Source organism: Oncorhynchus clarkii, chromosome 1 (genome assembly GCF_045791955.1).
Source record: "Oncorhynchus clarkii lewisi isolate Uvic-CL-2024 chromosome 1, UVic_Ocla_1.0, whole genome shotgun sequence".
Taxonomy (NCBI): Eukaryota; Metazoa; Chordata; class Actinopteri; order Salmoniformes; family Salmonidae; genus Oncorhynchus; species Oncorhynchus clarkii.
In genome coordinates this window covers 935,954-953,285 of record NC_092147.1, presented here as the reverse complement: position 1 = coordinate 953,285, position 17,332 = coordinate 935,954, and the positions used below count along the sequence as shown (strand labels likewise).

General features: G+C 48.4%; 2 protein-coding genes across 2 annotated transcripts in view; one reads left to right on the top strand and one right to left on the bottom strand.

Moving 5' to 3' along the window:
• Positions 1 to 27: 27 nt before the first annotated feature.
• Positions 28 to 15,570, bottom strand: LOC139414174 (uncharacterized). The gene is made up of 5 exons (XM_071162063.1): positions 15,359 to 15,570; positions 13,367 to 13,613; positions 2,018 to 2,452; positions 1,249 to 1,535; positions 28 to 1,156 (listed from the first exon to the last, which is right to left on the bottom strand). The coding sequence occupies exons 1-5, from the start codon at positions 15,568 to 15,570 to the stop codon at positions 28 to 30; spliced, it is 2,310 nt and encodes a 769-aa protein (XP_071018164.1).
• The window catches only part of LOC139414554 (phosphatidylinositol-specific phospholipase C, X domain containing 1), a 35,762-nt gene continuing 32,562 nt past the window's right edge, over positions 14,133 to 17,332 (top strand). Inside the window, exon 1 of the mRNA XM_071162421.1 lies at positions 14,133 to 14,590. The gene's annotated coding sequence lies outside the window, so the exon portion shown is untranslated. The remainder of the gene's footprint in view (positions 14,591 to 17,332) is intronic.

The window sequence follows — 17,332 nt, the reverse complement described above, 5'->3', positions numbered from 1 at the left end:
AGAGCTGCAGGGTTATGGAACCTGATGCTATGGTGTACGACTGGTGGGGGTGTATGTTCTGACTGGTGGGGGTGTATGTTCTGACTGGTGGGGGTGTATGTTCTGACTGGTGGGGGTGTATGTTCTGACTGGTGGGGGTGTATGTTCTGACTGGTGGGGGTGGAGGGTCTGACTGGTGGAGGTGTATGTTCTGGCTGGTGGGGGTGGAGGGTCTGACTGGTGGGGGTGTATGTTCTGACTGGTGGGGGTGGAGGGTCTGACTGGTGGGGGTGGAGGGTCTGACTGGTGGGGGTGGAGGGTCTGACTGGTGGGGGTGGAGGGTCTGACTGGTGGGGGTGGAGGGTCTGACTGGTGGTGGAGGTGGGGGGTCTGACTTGTGGTGGAGGGTCTGACTGGTGGGGGTGGAGGGTCTGACTGGTGGGGGTGGAGGGTCTGACTGGTGGTGGAGGTTCTGACTGGTGGTGGGGGTGGATGGTCTGACTGTTGGTGGAGGGGGTGGAGGGTCTGGTGGGGGTGGGGGTGGATGGTCTGGTGGGGGTGGTGGTGGGGGTGGAGGGTCTGACTGGTGGTGGTGTGGGTGGATGGTCTGACTGGGGGTGGATGGTCTGACTGGTAGTGGTGGTGGATGGTCTGACTGGTGGTGGTGGTGGAGGGTATGGGTGGTGGGTCTGACTGGTGGTGGAGGGTCTGACTCGGGGTGGAGGGTCTGACTCGGGGTGGATGGTCTGACTGGTGGGGGTGGTGGGGGTGTATGTTCTGACTGGTGGGGGTGTATGTTCTGACTGGTGGGGGTGGAGGGTCTGACTGGTGGGGGTGGTGGGGGTGTATGTTCTGACTGTTGGGGGTGGAGGGTCTGACTGGTGGAGGTGTATGTTCTGGCTGGTGGGGGTGTATGTTCTGGCTGGTGGGGGTGTATGTTCTGGCTGGTGGGGGTGTATGTTCTGACTGGTGGGGGTGGAGGGTCTGACTGGAGGTGGAGGGTCTGACTGGTGGAGGTGGAGGGTCTGACTGGAGGTGGAGGGTCTGACTGGTGGGGGTGGTGGAGGGTCTGACTGGTGGTGGAGAGTCTGACTGGTGGTGGAGGGTCTGACTGGTGGGGGTGGAGGGTCTGACTGGTGGAGGTGGGGGGTCTGACTGGTGGGGGTGGAGGGTCTGACTGGTGGTGGAGGTGGGGGGTCTGACTGGTGGGGGTGGGGGATCTGACTGGTGGGGGTGGAGGGTCTGACTGGTGGGGGTGGAGGGTCTGACTGGTGGGGGTGGGGGTTGATGGTCTGACTGGTGGGGGCGGATGGTCTCTGGTGGGGTGGATGGTCTGACTGGTGGGGGTGGATGGTCTGACTGGTGGTGGAGGGTCTGACTGGTGGTGGGGGTGGATGGTCTGACTGGGGGTGGAGGGTCTGGTGGGGGTGGGGGTGGTGGTGGGGGTGGATGATCTGGTGGGGGTGGTGGTGGGGGTGGAGGGTCTGACTGGTGGTGGTGTGGGTGGTTGGTCTGACTGGGGGTGGATGGTCTGACTGGTGGTGGTGGTGGAGGGTCTGGGTGGTGGGGGTGGTGGGTCTGACTGGTGGTGGAGGGTCTGACTGGTGGTGGAGGGTCTGACTGGTGGTGGAGGGTCTGACTGGTGGTGGAGGGTCTGACTGGTGGTGGAGGGTCTGACTGGTGGTGGGGGTGGATGGTCTGACTGGTGGTGGAGGGGGTGGAGGGTCTGGTGGGGGTGGAGGGTCTGGTGGAGCGTCTGACTGGTAGTGGAGGGTCTGACTGGTGGTGGAGGGTCTGACTGGTGGTGGTGTGGGTGGTTGGTCTGACTGGGGGTGGATGGTCTGACTGGTGGTGGTGGTGGAGGGTCTGGGTGGTGGGGGTGGTGGGTCTGACTGGTGGTGGAGGGTCTGACTGGTGGTGGAGGGTCTGACTGGTGGTGGAGGGTCTGACTGGTGGTGGAGGGTCTGACTGGTGGTGGAGGGTCTGACTGGTGGTGGGGGTGGAGGGTCTGACTGGTGGTGGGGGTGGATGGTCTGACTGGTGGTGGAGGGGGTGGAGGGTCTGGTGGGGGTGGAGGGTCTGGTGGAGCGTCTGACTGGTAGTGGAGGGTCTGACTGGTGGTGGAGGGTCTGACTGGTGGTGGTGGTGGAGGGTCTGACTGGTGGTGGTGGTGGAGGCTCTGACTGGTGGTGGTGGTGGAGGGTCTGACTGGTAGTGGTGGTGGAGGGTCTGACTGGTGGTGGAGGGTCTGACTGGTGGTGGAGGGTCTGACTGGTGGTGGAGGGTCTGACTGGTGGTGGAGGGTCTGACTCGGGGTGGAGGGTCTGACTCTGGGTGGAGGGTCTGACTCGGGGTGGATGGTCTGACTGGTGGTGGGGGTGGATGGTCTGACGGGTGGTGGAGGGTCTGACTGGTGGTGGAGGGTCTGACTGGTGGTGGAGGGTCTGACTGGTGGTGGGGGTTGATGGTCTGACTGGTGGTGGAGGGGGTGGAGGGTCTGGTGGGGGTGGAGGGTCTGGTGGAGCGTCTGACTGGTAGTGGAGGGTCTGACTGGTGGTGGAGGGTCTGACTGGTGGTGGTGGTGGAGGGTCTGACTGGTGGTGGTGGTGGAGGCTCTGACTGGTGGTGGTGGTGGAGGGTCTGACTGGTAGTGGTGGTGGAGGGTCTGACTGGTGGTGGAGGGTCTGACTGGTGGTGGAGGGTCTGACTGGTGGTGGGGGTGGATGGTCTGACTGGTGGTGGTGGTGGAGGGTCTGACTGGTGGTGGGGGTGGAGGGTCTGACTGGTAGTGGTGGTGGAGGGTCTGACTGGTAGTGGAGGGTCTGACTGGTGGTGGAGGGTCTGACTCGGGGTGGGGGTGGATGGTCTGACTGGTGGTGGAGGGGGTGGAGGGTCTGGGTGGTGGTGGAGGGTCTGACTGGTAGTGGAGGTGGTCATGGAGGGTCTGACTGGTAGTGGTGGTGGGGGTGGAGGGTCTGACTGGTAGTGGGGGTGGAGGGTCTGACTGGTAGTGGTGGTGGTGGGTCTGACTGGTGGTGGTGGTGGAGGGTCTGACTATAACCAGTTACAGCCCAGTCCTCCTTCCTACTGGCCTCCACTATAACCAGTTACAGCCCAGTCCTCCTTCCTACTGGCTTCTACTATAACCAGTCACAGCCCAGTCCTCCTCCTTCCTACTGCCTCCACTATAACCAGTCACAGCCCAGTCCTCCTTCCTACTGGCCTCCACTATAACCAGTCACAGCCCAGTCCTCCTCCTTCCTACTGGCCTCTACTATAACCAGTCACAGCCCAGTCCTGCTTCCTACTGGCCTCCACTATAACCAGTCACAGCCCGGTTCTCTTTCCTACTGGCCTCCACAATAACCAATCACAGCCCAGTCTTCCTCCTTCCTACTGGCCTCCACTATAACCAGTCACAGCCCAGTCCTCCTCCTTCCTACTGCCTCCACTATAACTAGTCACAGCCCAGTCCTCTTTCCTACTGGCTTCTACTATAACCAGTCACAGCCCAGTCCTCCTTCCTACTGGCCTCCACTATAACCAGTCACAGCCCAGTCCTCCTTCCTACTGGCCTCCACTATAACCAGTCACAGCCCAGTCCTCCTCCTTCCTACTGCCTCCACTATAACTAGTCACAGCCCAGTCCTCTTTCCTACTGGCTTCTACTATAACCAGTCACAGCCCAGTCCTCCTTCCTACTGGCCTCCACTATAACCAGTCACAGCCCAGTCCTCCTTCCTACTGGCCTCCACTATAACCAGTCACAGCCCAGTCCTCTTTCCTACTGGCTTCTACTATAACCAGTCACAGCCCAGTCCTCCTTCCTACTGGCCTCCACTATAACCAGTCACAGCCCAGTCCTCCTTCCTACTGGCCTCCACTATAACCAGTCACAGCCCAGTCCTCCTCCTTCCTACTGGCCTCCACTATAACCAGTCACAGCCCAGTCCTCCTTCCTACTGCCTCCACTATAACTAGTCACAGCCCAGTCCTCTTTCCTACTGGCCTCCACTACAACCTCCACTATAACTAGTCACAGCCCAGTGTGAAGTACATACGATAGGCTAAAGGTTTCCATGCAACAGCTTGTTTGGGTAACGTTGTCATGACGTGGCCGTCTTTGCCTATAACAAGCACCAACTTTCTCTCACGCAAACCTCTCTCTTCCCCCTACACCCGGGCTCTGAAATCTCAGGTCGTAAATTCCTGGAGGAAATTCTCTTCCCGGCCATGCAGTATAGAGAGAGGGTTCACAGTAGAACAAAGGAACTTCTTCTACCTCACAGAACTTGAACTGAACAATATCCATGTTTTGGAGAATGTGTAAACGGTCGGTGGCGAATCCAGCTACGACCCGGGCCATTTTGTTTTATGATTGTGACATTTCCATAACTCTGTTTATTCAGGAGCCTCTGTTCTGAGGCTTGCATCTAATTATTGTATAAAATGAATGAGTAAAGATTAAACTATTTGAAATTGTGTAATGTGATTTTAAACCGTTAATGTGATAGAATTATATTTCTGTTTAAAGTTTCACTAAGTCATTGGCCCGCCCCCATGAGCACAGGCATCGATCTGGCATCATGGGACAGCCTTTTCTGCTGTTCTAAATAAAAACCCCACCTGGAGAAGCCCCTTCAGACCAAGCGTACCTCGATTACCAAGAGGGCTAAGGTTTTAGTAGAGCCCATGCGTACCTTCAGTATAAGCTAAGGTTGTAATGGTTGTTAAACTCTGAGACTATCGATACCGACAGAATAAGAGTAAATCTTCAAATCTAATTACTAGTCTGCAACTAGGAATTATGTACCCGTGAACGCGTGGACCAATGTAACGGATGTGAAACGGCTAGCTTAGTTAGCGGTGCGCGCTAAATAGCGTTTAAAACAGTGACGTCACTTGCTCTGAGACCTTGAAGTAGTAGTTCCCCTTGCTCTGCAAGGGCCGCGGCTTTTGTAGAGCGATGGGTAACGATGCTTCGAGGGTGATTGTTGTTGATGTGTGCAGAGGGTCCCTGGTTCGCGCCCGGGTATGGGCGAGGGGACGGTCTAAAGTTATACTGTTACACCAACAACCGTCGGAACATCTATTCTAAAAGAACATTTCTGACCAATTCCATATAAACTAGACCAAGTTCATGTAAACTAGACCAAGTTCATGTAAACTAGACCAGGTCGGTGTAAACTATAACACGTGTGGTGGTAATGAAATATTAATTACATACTGTAGTGTTTAATTAGACCTACTATGCAGTTTTACTTAGAGAATTGTCTTTTGTTAGTATTTTTACTGATACAGGATGGTCTTGTGTGACAGTCATCAGTCGTACAAATGTGAGCTGTTTGGGTGCGACCGCAGTATGTGAAATCCTGTTTTCACAATCTACAGGAACTTAGATATGTGGAAACATGCAGAAAGGAACAGACAATGGTGGCAACGTATCTTAATCTGAACAAATCTAACTTTTAGTCACATGCGCCGAATACAACAAGTGTAGACTTTACATTTGAAATGCTTACTTACAAGCCCTTAACCAACAGTGCATTTCAAGAAGAGTTAAGAAAATATTTACCAAATAAACTAAAGTAAAATGTAACAATCATGAGGCTACATGTACCGAGTCCGTGTACGGCGGTACAGGTCAGAGGTAAGTTGTACAGGTAGGTAGGGGTGACCAGCTAAATCAGCTTTTACACACCATGTTCCGTCCCTGTTTCCAACCATCTGCTAAACTGCCACGTAGACAAAAATAGGTTGTACTTTTCTGTAAGTGGAGAGAGACAATTCTGTTCGTTGAGCTTTCCTAACGATGCACTGATTTAGTGCTTATTATTGAGTGCTTCATTTTTGCAAATCTTATAATAAAGTTGTTTTGCAGAATAGTCTCTCCCTTTTGGTTAGAATTACCACCACACATGTCAACAGATACTAGACCATCAAAAAGAAAGAAGGACCAAGGTACTCTTAATATAATTCATTAAAATGCCTTTATTTGTATGGTATGTTCAATGGAAACAAAGTTTAAAAACTCTGCGTTTCAGATGCATGGCCTTCTTCAGAGAGTACAAAGATATGATAATACAATGTCCATATCTCCATTTAAACCAGGGTACTTAGTGGCCTGTAGTTTGTAAATCCATATGTTCATTCAAACCAGCTTTATTAGTGGCCTGTAGTTTGTAAATCCCAAAACTTTAACTTTGGTTTAGCTGTTTAAGATGGCCCCCTTTTCTAATTGAGGCTGGAACATAGTCCATATCAACTGGGCCATGTCCATATCAACGTTAACAAGTCAACTATACCAAGTCCGTATAAACTATACCATGTCAATTCTAAACTATACCAAGTCAATATCAATTAGAAAGCGTGTCTGGGAGGAGGGGTGGGAGAGAGACAGTGTCCGGTACAAGGTAGCACGTCTGTTCAACAGGTCAGGGTTCAATAGCCGCAGGCTGAACAGCAGAAACTGTATCAGCAGCACGACCAGGTGGACTGGGGACGGGGACAGCCAGGAGTCATCAGGCCAGGTAGTCCTGAGGCATGATCCTAGGGCTGAGAGAGAAGTTCACACAGGACACCAGATAAAACTTTCACAACATAGGACAGACTGACCCTGGCCCCCTGGCACATGGACTGTTGCAGCATAATTTGGAATGAGCTGTTCTAGGGTTAGGTGTCCATACTTTTGGTCATGGAGTGTAGGTAGGAGCAAGTGTAATGCTTTATAGGTTAGCAGTAGAACCTTGAAATCAGCACTAGCCTCAACAGGAAGCCAGTGTAGAGATACATTTTGGGGAGTTTTCGTCAAGATTCTAGCAGCCGCTGAGTTCGAGTCCAGGCTTTGTCGCAGCCGGCCGCGACCGGGAGACTCGTGGGGTGCAATTGGCCCAGCTTCGTCTGGGTTAGGGGAGGGTTTGGCCGGCAGGGATGTCCCTTGGTCTCAACCCCACCCTGTGCTACTGGGTACTGGACTTCCTGACGGGCCGCCCCCCAGGTGGTAAGGGTAGGTAACAACATCTCCACCCCGCTGATCCTCAACACTGGGGCCCCACAAGGGTGCGTTCTGAGCCCTCTCCTGTACTCCCTGTTCACCCACGACGGCGTGGCCATGCACGCCTCCAACTCAATCATCAAGTTTGCGGACGACACAACAGTAGTGGGCTTGATTACCAACAACGACGAGACGGCCTACAGGGAGGAGGTGAGAGCCCTCGGAGTGTGGTGTCAGGAAAATAACCTCACACTCAACGTCAACAAAACAAAGGAGATGATTGTGGACTTCAGGAAACAGCAGAGGGAGCACCCCCCTATCCACATCGACGGGACAGTAGTGGAGAGAGTAGTACGTTTTTTGAGTTCCTCGGCGTACACATCACGGACAAACTGAATTGGTCCACCCACACAGACAGCGTTGTGAAGAAGGCGCAGCAGCACCTCTTCAACCTCAGGAGGCTGAAGACATTCGGCTTGTCACCAAAAGCACTCACAAACTTCTACAGATGCACAATCGAGAGCATCCTGTTGGGCTGTATCACCGCCTGGTACGGCAACTGCTCCGCCCACAACCGTAAGGCTCTCCAGAGGGTAGTGAGGTCTGCACAACGCATCACCGGGAGCAAACTACCTGCCCTCCCGGACACCTACACCACCCGATGTCCCAGGAAGGCCATAAAGATCATCAAGGACAAAAACCACCCGAGCCACTGCCTGTTCACCCCGCTATCATCCAGAAGGCGAGGTCAGTACAGGTGCATCAAAGCTGGGACCGATAGAAGCTGTTTTTCAGTCTATCTCAAGGCCATCAGACTGTTAAACAGCCACCACTAACATTGAGTGGCTGCTGCCAACATACTGACTCAACTCCAGCCACTTTAATAATGAAAATTGATGGAAATTGATGTAAAAAATGTATCACTAGCCACTTTAAACAATGTCACTTAATATAATGTTTACATACCCTACATTACTCACCTCATATGTATATGTATATACTGTACTCTATATCATCTACAGCATCTTGCCATCTTTATGTAATACATGTATCACTAGCCACTTTAAACTATGCCACTTTATGTTTACATACCCTACATTACTAATCTCATATGTATATACTGTACTCGATACCATCTACTGCATCTTGCCTATGCCGTTCTGTACCATCACTCATTCATATATCTTTATGTACATATTCTTTATCCCTTTACACTTGTGTGTATAAGGTAGTAGTTGTGGAATTGTTAGGTTAGATTACTCGTTGGTTATTACTGCATTGTCGTAACTAAAAGCACAAGCATTTTGCTACACTCGCATTAACATCTGCTAACCATGTGTATGTGACAAATAACATTTGATTTGATTTGTGATTTGAGTGTAGGGAGATGTTTATTAGGTTCAACATACAGTGCATTTGAAACATATTCAGACCTCTTGACTTTTTCCACATTTTGTTGTTACAGCCTTATTCTAAAATTGATTAAATTGTTTTTTTCCTGATCAATCTACACACAATACCCCATAAAGACGAAGCAAAAACACGTTTTGTGTACAAATCCTTGTTGCATGGAGCCGTGCACACTCACCAGACATGTCACCCATTGAGCATGTTTGGGATGCTCTGGATCGACGTGTACGACAGCGTGTTCCAGTTCCCGCCAATATCCAGGAACATCCCACAGCCATTGAAGAGGAGTGGGACACCATTCCACAGGCCACAATCAACAGCCTAATCAACTCTATGTGAAGGAGACGTGTCACGCTGCATGAGGCAAATGGTGGTCACACCAGATACTGACTGGTTTTCTGATCAACCCCCCTACCTTTTTTTAAGGTATCTGTGACCAACAGATGCATATCTGTATACCCAGTCATGTGAAATTCATAGATTAGGGCCTAATTAATTTATTTCAATTGACTGATTTCCTAATATGAACTGTAATTCAGTAAAATCTTTGAAATTGTTGCATGTTGCGTTTTATATTTTTGCTCAGTTTATCTTTTTGCTTTCCCAATAGATTGGTTGGGTCTAATTGTGTTGCTGTCCTGGGGCTTTGTGGGGAATCAGCTAGCTGAGGGGACTCTTCTCCAGGTTATCTCTTCTCTAGGTTCATCTTTCTGTTGGTGATGGCTTTGTTATGGAAGGTTTGGGAATCACTTCCTTTTAGGTGGAATTTAATGACTCTTTTTCTGGATTTTATAATTCGCGGGTATCATCCCAATTCTGCTCTGCGTGCATTATTTGGTGTTTTACACAGAGGATGTTGCAGAATTCTGCAATTTGGTGTTTGTCCCATTTTTTGTGAGTTCTTGGTTGGTGAGCGGACTCCAGACCTCACAACCATAAAGGGACATGGGTTCTATAACTGAATCAAGTATTGTTAGCCAGATCCTAATTGGGATGTCAAATTTTGATGTTCCTTTTGATGGCGTAGAAGGCCCTCCTTGCCTTGTCTCTCAGATTGTCGGCTGAGGTAGGTATACCTCACCCGGTTATAGCCTACTGTCAGGCCTCTGACCCCTATGGCTTTACACAGTCTGTCACCTAGTTCCTTTATTCTCAGTGATTAAAGCTTTTAACAAGGTCATGAAAATATTGGGCCCATCTGCAGAGGGAACATTTAGGCCTACTCTCTATGAGAGAGGAAGCTTTATGTTTTAAGAGCTGTGAGAAAGCAACTCAAAGCAGGGAATATTTTTGAATTGCACCTCACAAGTTTCCCTTTTCCAAGGCTAAATGTAGTGGTTTGACTTACCTGCAGAGCTCCAGTCTGAAAATACTGTATAGATGAAAGTAATCTGTAGGAAGCTGCAGTTTGCCTGTGGCAGGGCTAGGTGGAACCATCTCCGTATGGCTTACATCTACCTAGTTCTTTCTGATCTGAGCTAAGGGCAAGGGTCTTGAGGTGGATTTGGGGCGCTTCTATTTCTCAACACTTGGGTGCTTGACTGCATCCCAAATGGCACCCTATTCCATACAGTGGGGTATTGAGATAACTTTTGTTATTGACCAAATACTTATTTTCCACCATAATTTGCAAATACATTCATTAAAAATCCTACAATGTGATTTTCTGGATTTTTTTTCTCATTTTGTCTGTCATAGTTGAAGTGTACCTATGATGAAAATTACAGGCCTCTCTCATCTTTTTAAGTGGGAGAACTTGCACAATTGGTGGCTGACTGTATAATACTACTACCAGGCCCTGGTCAAATGTTGCCCTATATCAAGGACTATGGCCCCATGTGGGATGTATATACTGCACTACTACCAGGCCCTGGTCAAATGTAGTGCCCTATATCAAGGACTATGGCCCCATGTGGGATGTTATTCCATATCTACTGCACTACTACCAGGCCCTGGTCAAATGTCGTGCCCTATATAAAGGACTATGGCACCATGTGGGAGGTTATTCCAGTGGTATGGTCACTGCTGGCTCAGACAGGGTGTATTGATCCACAGTATGAAAGCAGCTGATTCAAACCTAACTGACTTGCGTTAGTCACCAGTTTTATTCTGAAACAGCAACCTTGCCCGGCTCCAGTAAGAAAATCCATTACGCATGCTAATAGTCAAACTGAGATTTACGATCCCTCCCTCATTTATCATGGAGACTTCGTCCAAATGGCATCCAATCCCCACAGAGCTTTGGTCAATTTAGTGCACTATTTAGGAAGCAATTTGGGACAATAGAGGACTCCGTCATGTTGTTCATCACCACACTTGCAAACAGTTGTGCAACAAGGATCCTAGTAGAAATGTGAATGGGCAAAGGCTGTGTTTTAGTTTGATGTAAAATTTTGACAGATTAGTAACCTCTCATATCTGGGGACAGCAGCCTATTCCCACACTACTTTAGACCAAGAACCATGAGACACTATTCAGAAGTAGTGCACTATATAGGGAATCGGGCTCTGGTCTAAAGTAGTGCACTATATAGGGAATAGGGCTCTGGTCTAAAGTAGTGTACTATATAGGGAATAGGGTTCTGGTCTAAAGTAGAGCACTATATATAGGGAATAGGGCTCTGGTCTAAAGTAGTCCACTACATAGGGAATAGGGCTCTGGTCTAAAGTAGTGCACTATATAGGGAATAGGGCTCTGGTCTAAAGTAGTGCATTATATAGGGAATAGGGCTCTGGTCTAAAGTAGTGCACTACATAGGGAATAGGGCTCTGGTCTAAAGTAGTGCACTATATAGGGAATAGGGCTCTGGTCTAAAGTAGTGCATTATATAGGGAATAGGGCTCTGGTCTAAAGTAGTGCACTATATAGGGAATAGGGCTCTGGTCTAAAGTAGTGCACTATATAGGGAATAGGGCTCTGGTCAACTGTAGTGCACTACATAGGGAATAGGGCTCTGGTCTAAAGTAGTGCACTATATAGGGAATAGGGCTCTGGTCGTTGATGGCCTACAGTGAAAACACTTTCTGGTGGCCAACCAGGGGTAGGCAACTAGATTCACCCAGTGTGTATAGACAGTATGGACAGTATATAATGGTATGTATAGGCAGTATATAATGGTGTGTATAGACAGTATATAATGGTGTATATAGACAGTATATAATGGTGTGTATAGACAGTATATAATGGTGTGTATGGACAGTTTTGACAGTATATAATGGTGTATATAGACAGTATATAATGGTGTATATAGACAGTATATAATGGTGTGTATAGACAGTATATAATGGTGTGTATAGACAGTATATAATGGTGTGTATAGACAGTATGGACAGTATATAATGGTGTGTGTTTATAGTTGATATATAATGGTGTGTATAGACAGTATATACTGGTGTGTATAGACAGTGTATATCGATCGCTGTAGCTGTAAATAGCCCACCCAATTTACCTACCTCATCCCCATACTGTTTTTATTTTATTTACTTTTCTGCTCTTTTGCACATCAGTATCTCTACATGCACATCATCATCTGCTCATTTATCACTCCAGTGTTAATCTGCTAAATTGTAATGATTCGCTCCTATGGCCTATTTATTACCTACCTCCTCATGCCTTTTGCACACACTGTATATAGACTTTATTTTTTCTACTGTGTCATTGACTTGTTTATTGTGTTATTGGCTTGTTAATTGTTTATTCCATGTGTAACTCTGTGTTGTCTGTGTCACACTGCTTTGCTTTATCTTGGCCAGGTCGCAGTTGTAAATGAGAACTTGTTCTCAACTAGCCTATATCATGGTCTGTATAGACAGTGTATCATGGTGTGTATGGACAGTATGTCATGGTGGGTGTGTTTTGACAGTAAATCATGGTGTGTTCCTGTCTTAAGTTTCTGCCTATAGATGTGGAGGAGCAGAATGGATGTGTGATCTGATTTTCCCAAGGAAGGTCGGGGGAAGGCCTTGTAGCCTTCCCGGAAGAGACCATAGTAATGATCCAGGGAGGGAGGGGGAGGGCCTTGGAGCCATCCCGGAAGAGACCATAGTAATGATCCAGGGAGGGAGGGGGAGGGCCTTGGAGCCATCCCGGAAGAGACCATAGTAATGATCCAGGGAGGGAGGGTCGAGGGCCTTGGAGCCATCCCGGAAGAGACCATAGTAATGATCCAGGGAGGGAGGGTCGAGGGCCTTGGAGCCATCCCGGAAGAGACCATAGCAATGATCCAGGGAGGGAGGGGGAGGGCCTTGTAGCCATCCCGGAAGAGACCATAGTAATGATCCAGGGAGGGAAGGAGGGGGAGGGCCTTAGAGCCATCCCGGAAGAGACCATTGTAATGATCCAGGGAGGGAGGGTCGAGGGCCTTGGAGCCATCCCGGAAGAGACCATAGTAATGATCCAGGGAGGGAGGGGGAGGGCCCTGTAGCCATCCCGGAAGAGACCATAGTAATGATCCAGGGAGGGAGGGGGAGGGCCTTGTAGCCATCCCGGAAGAGACCATAGTAATGATCCAGGGAGGGAGGAGGAGGGCCTTGTAGCCATCCCGGAAGAGACCATAGTAATGATCCAGGGAGGGAGGGTCGAGGGCCTTGTAGCCATCCCGGATGAGACCATAGTAATGATCCAGGGAGGGAGGGGGAGGGTCTTGCAGCCATCCCGGAAGAGACCATAGTAATGATCCAGGGAGGAAGGGGGAGGGAGGGCCTCGTAGCCATCCCGGATGAGACCATAGTAATGATCCAGGGTACCAAGTGTTGCAGGAGACAGATTTTCACTAGCTTTCGTTTTTCATTTATTAAAGTCCCCAGCTACAAATCAAATCAAATTGTATTTGCCACTTGCACCAAATACAACAATGCAGTTTTAAGGAAAATACCCCCAAAATAATAAATAAAAGTAACTAATAATTAAAGAGCATCAGCAGTAAAATAACAATAGCGAGGCTATATACAGGTTCCTCTTCTCCTGAGTCTGACTCGGGCCCACTTCTTGTTCCTCTTCTCCTGAGTCTGACTCGGGCCCACTTCTTGTTCCTCTTCTCCTGAGTCTGACTCGGGCCCACTTCTTGTTCCTCTTCTCCTGAGTCTGACTCGGGCCCACTTCTTGTTCCTCTTCTCCTGAGTCTGACTCGGGCCCACTTCTTGTTCCTCTTCTCCTGAGTCTGACTCGGGCCCACTTCTTGTTCCTCTTCTCTGGTGTCAGTGTTGTGGTGCCGCCCCCGGGATGAATAGAGCTGGAAGTTCAAACAGAGGATCCAGGTTTCTGGTGAGAACCGCTGATCTAATGTCCAAAAGGAATTTTCAGCTGTAGGTAATAATACAATAAACATTCTGAGCAAATAATGTAAGAATGAAACCCCCCCTCCCAAAAAACTGCCACCTTGGCTAGGAGGTAGATATAGGGGGACCGTGTCTTTAGCTGAGACGCGCTATAATCATATTTGTTAGTAGAGACCCCACTGAGTATTTACCACCCCACTTTAGCTGAGACAGGTAGAAAGTTTATCTCTACAAACTAATATGCTCAACATACTAGCGTCAACATTGTATTTTTTAAATTATTTGTTCTAAAGGTTTTAAAACCATATTTTAAAAAATTTGCTTTTCAAAAATGTCTTAATGCTTTTTCTTGTTGGCACTATAAAAATGGCCGTTGATGAAAAATGCAATGTCTTTTGAATGAGTTATCCACATTGCAATGATTTGAAATGCGGGCTTTTATTTTTAAGGTTTCCTCATTACCATACGAGCTCGACGTCATAATTTGTGTTGCTGGCAGAATACTGGTGCCGCCTTCACTAAACTAGCGTAGCCTGGGGACCGGTAGGTCCGGAAGAAAATTACTATTCTGAAAAAAAAGGTCTCCGCTAATATAATCATGTATGTACAGTTTCATATTTGGCAAAAACGATAGACCCATAGACACCGGTGATGGAAAGAAGGTCTCGGAAGGAGCAGACTGGGCCGGCTTCCGTATGATATCAGCGCACATTACAGGGAAAGCAAGTACTCGCAAAGTGCACTTGATTTGACACCACGTACTATAGAGACTAGTTTTTTTTCTCTGTTCCCACCTTGTGTTTTGTGGATTTTTTGGAATAGACGTCGTCTTGTGGGACACCCTTTTGGTTTTTTTCAGTCACCCATACCACGGTTTCTTTTTAAACTGGATTGGTCAGCAGCTGGCAGCTAGTGCTGCATAATTTGAAACGTAAGTATGTAGGTTGTTTCATTGTAACGAAAATATAACAAAAAAAGGATATATGTATACACACACTACATTACCAAAATTATGTAGACACCTGCTCGTCAAACATCTAATTCAATCATGGGCATTAATATGGAGTTGGTCCCCCTTTTCCACTAGATGTTGGAACATTGCTGCTATAACAGCCTCCACTCTTCTGGGAAGGCTTTCCACTAGATGTTGGAACATTGCTGCTATAACAGCTTCCACTCTTCTGGGAAGGCTTTCCACTAGATGTTGGAACATTGCTGCTATAACAGCCTCCACTCTTCTGGGAAGGCTTTCCACTAGATGTTGGAACATTGCTGCTATAACAGCTTCCACTCTTCTGGGAAGGCTTTCCACTAGATGTTGGAACATTGCTGCTATAACAGCCTCCACTCTTCTGGGAAGGCTTTCCACTAGATGTTGGAACATTGCTGCGGCGACTTGCTTCGAATTCAGCCACAAACATTCGTGAGGTCGGGCACTGATGTTGGACGATTAGGCCTGGCTCGCAGTTGTCATTCCAATTCATCCCAAAGGTGCTCGATGGGGTTGAGCTCAAGGACCTGTGCAGGCCAGTCAAGTTCTTCCACAGCACAAAGGAAGCACATAATTGTCTAGAATGTCATTGTATGCTGTAGCGTTAAGAATTCCCTTCACTGGAACTAAGGGGTCTAGGCCGAATCATGAAAAACAGCCCCAGAGCATTATTTATCCTCCACCAAACTTTACAGTTAGCACTATGACTTCGAGCAGGTAGCGTTCTCTTGGCATCTGCCAAAACAGATTTGTCCGTCAGAGTGCCAGATGGTGAAGCGTGATTCATCACTCCAGAGAACATGTTTCCACTGCTCCAGAGTCCAATGGCGGTGAGCTTTACACCACTCCAGCCGACGCTTGGCATTGTGCATGGTAATCTTATTAGGCTTGCGTGCGGCTGCTCGGCCATTGAAACCCATTTCATGAAGATCCCAACGAACAGTTATTGTGCTGACGTTGCTTCCAGAGGCAGTTTGGAACTCAGTAGTGAGTGTTGCAACTGAGGACAGACAATTTTTACGCTCTACACGCTTCAGTGGTCCCGTTCTGTGAGCTTGTGTGGCCTACCACTTCGCTGCTGAGCTGTTGTTGCTCCTAGATGTGTCCACTTCACAATAAGAGCGCTTAGAGTTGACAGGGCCAGCTCTAGCAGGGCAGAAATTTGACAAACTGACTTGTTGGAAAGGTGGCATCCTATGACAGTGCCACGTTCAAAGTCACTGAGCTCTTCAGTAAGGCCATTCTACTGCCAATGTTTGACACTGGAGATGACATGGCTGTGTGCTCGATTTTATACACTGGTGAGCAACGGATGTGGCTGAAATAGCCGAATCCACTGATTTGAAGGGGTGTCCACATACTTTTATGTACAGTTGAAGTCAAATGCTTACTTACAAGCCCTTAACCAACAGTGCAGTTCAAGAAATAGAGTTAAGAAAATATTTACCAAATAAACTAAAGTAAAAAATAATTAAAAGTAACACAATAACGAGGCTATATACAGGGGGCACCGGTACAGAGTCAATGTGGAGGCTATATACAGGGGGTACCGATACAGAGTCAATGTGGAGGCTATATACAGGGGGCACCGGTACAGAGTCAATGTGGAGGCTATATACAGGGGGCACCAGTACAGAGTCAATGTGGAGGCTATATACAGGGGGCACCGGTACAGAGTCAATGTGGAGGCTATATACAGGGGGCACCAGTACAGAATCAATGTGGAGGCTATATACAGGGGGCACCGGTACAGAGTCAATGTGGAGGCTATATACAGGGGGCACAGGGACAGAGTCAATGTGGAGGCTATATACAGGGGTACCGGTACAGAGTCAATGTGGAGGCTATTTACAGGGTGTTACGGTACAGAGTCAATGTGGAGGCTATATACAGGGGGTACCGGTACAGAGTCAATGTGGAGGCTATATACAGGGTGTTACGGTACAGAGTCAATGTGGAGGCTATATACAGGGGGTACCGGTACAGAGTCAATGTGGAGGCTATATACAGGGGGTACCGGTACAGAGTCAATGTGGAGGCTATATACAGGGGGTACAGGTACAGAGTCCGTGTGGAGACTATATACAGGGGGTACCAGTACAGAGTCCGTGTGGAGACTATATACAGGGGGTACCAGTACCGAGTCAGTGTGCTGGGGTACAGGTTAGTTGAGGTAATTTGTACATGTAGGTAGGGGTAAAGTGTCTATGTATAGATAATAAACAGCGAATAGCAGCAGTGTCAAAAACAAAGGGGGGGGGGGGTCAATGTAAATAGTCCGGTGGCCATTTGATTAATTGTTCAGGAGTCGTATGTCTTGGGGGTAGAAGCTGTTAAGGAGCCTTTTGGACCTAGACTTGGCGCTCCGGTATCGCCGTGCGGTAGCAGAGAGAACAGTCTATGACTTTGGGGACTGGAGTCTGACAATTTTTTGGGCCTTCCTCTGACACTGCCTAGTATGTAGGTGGTGGATGGCAGGAAGCTTAGCGTACTGGGCCGTACACACTACCCTCTGTAGCACCTTAAGGTCAGATGCTGAGCAGTGACCATACCAGGCGGTGATGCAACCGGTCAGGATGCTCTCAATGGTGCAGCTGCAGAACTTTTTGAAGATCTGGGGACCCATGCCAAATCTTTTCTCCTGAGGGGGAAACGATGTTGTCGTGCCCTCTTCACAACTAT

Bases quoted from the DNA above. Each gene is read 5' to 3' on its own strand.
- LOC139414174 (XM_071162063.1), bottom strand. From the start codon at position 15,570: ATGGGTTTCAATGGCCGAGCAGCCGCACGCAAGCCTAATAAGATTACC. The intron at 13,614-15,358 runs GTCATAGTGCTA...TTGAACTTCCAG, and splicing joins GAGAACGCTACCTGCTCGAA to CTCTATTCATCCCGGGGGCG. The intron at 1,157-1,248 runs GTCAGACCCTCC...CTCCACCACCAG, and splicing joins ATCAACCCCCACCCCCACCA to TCAGACCCTCCACCCCCACC.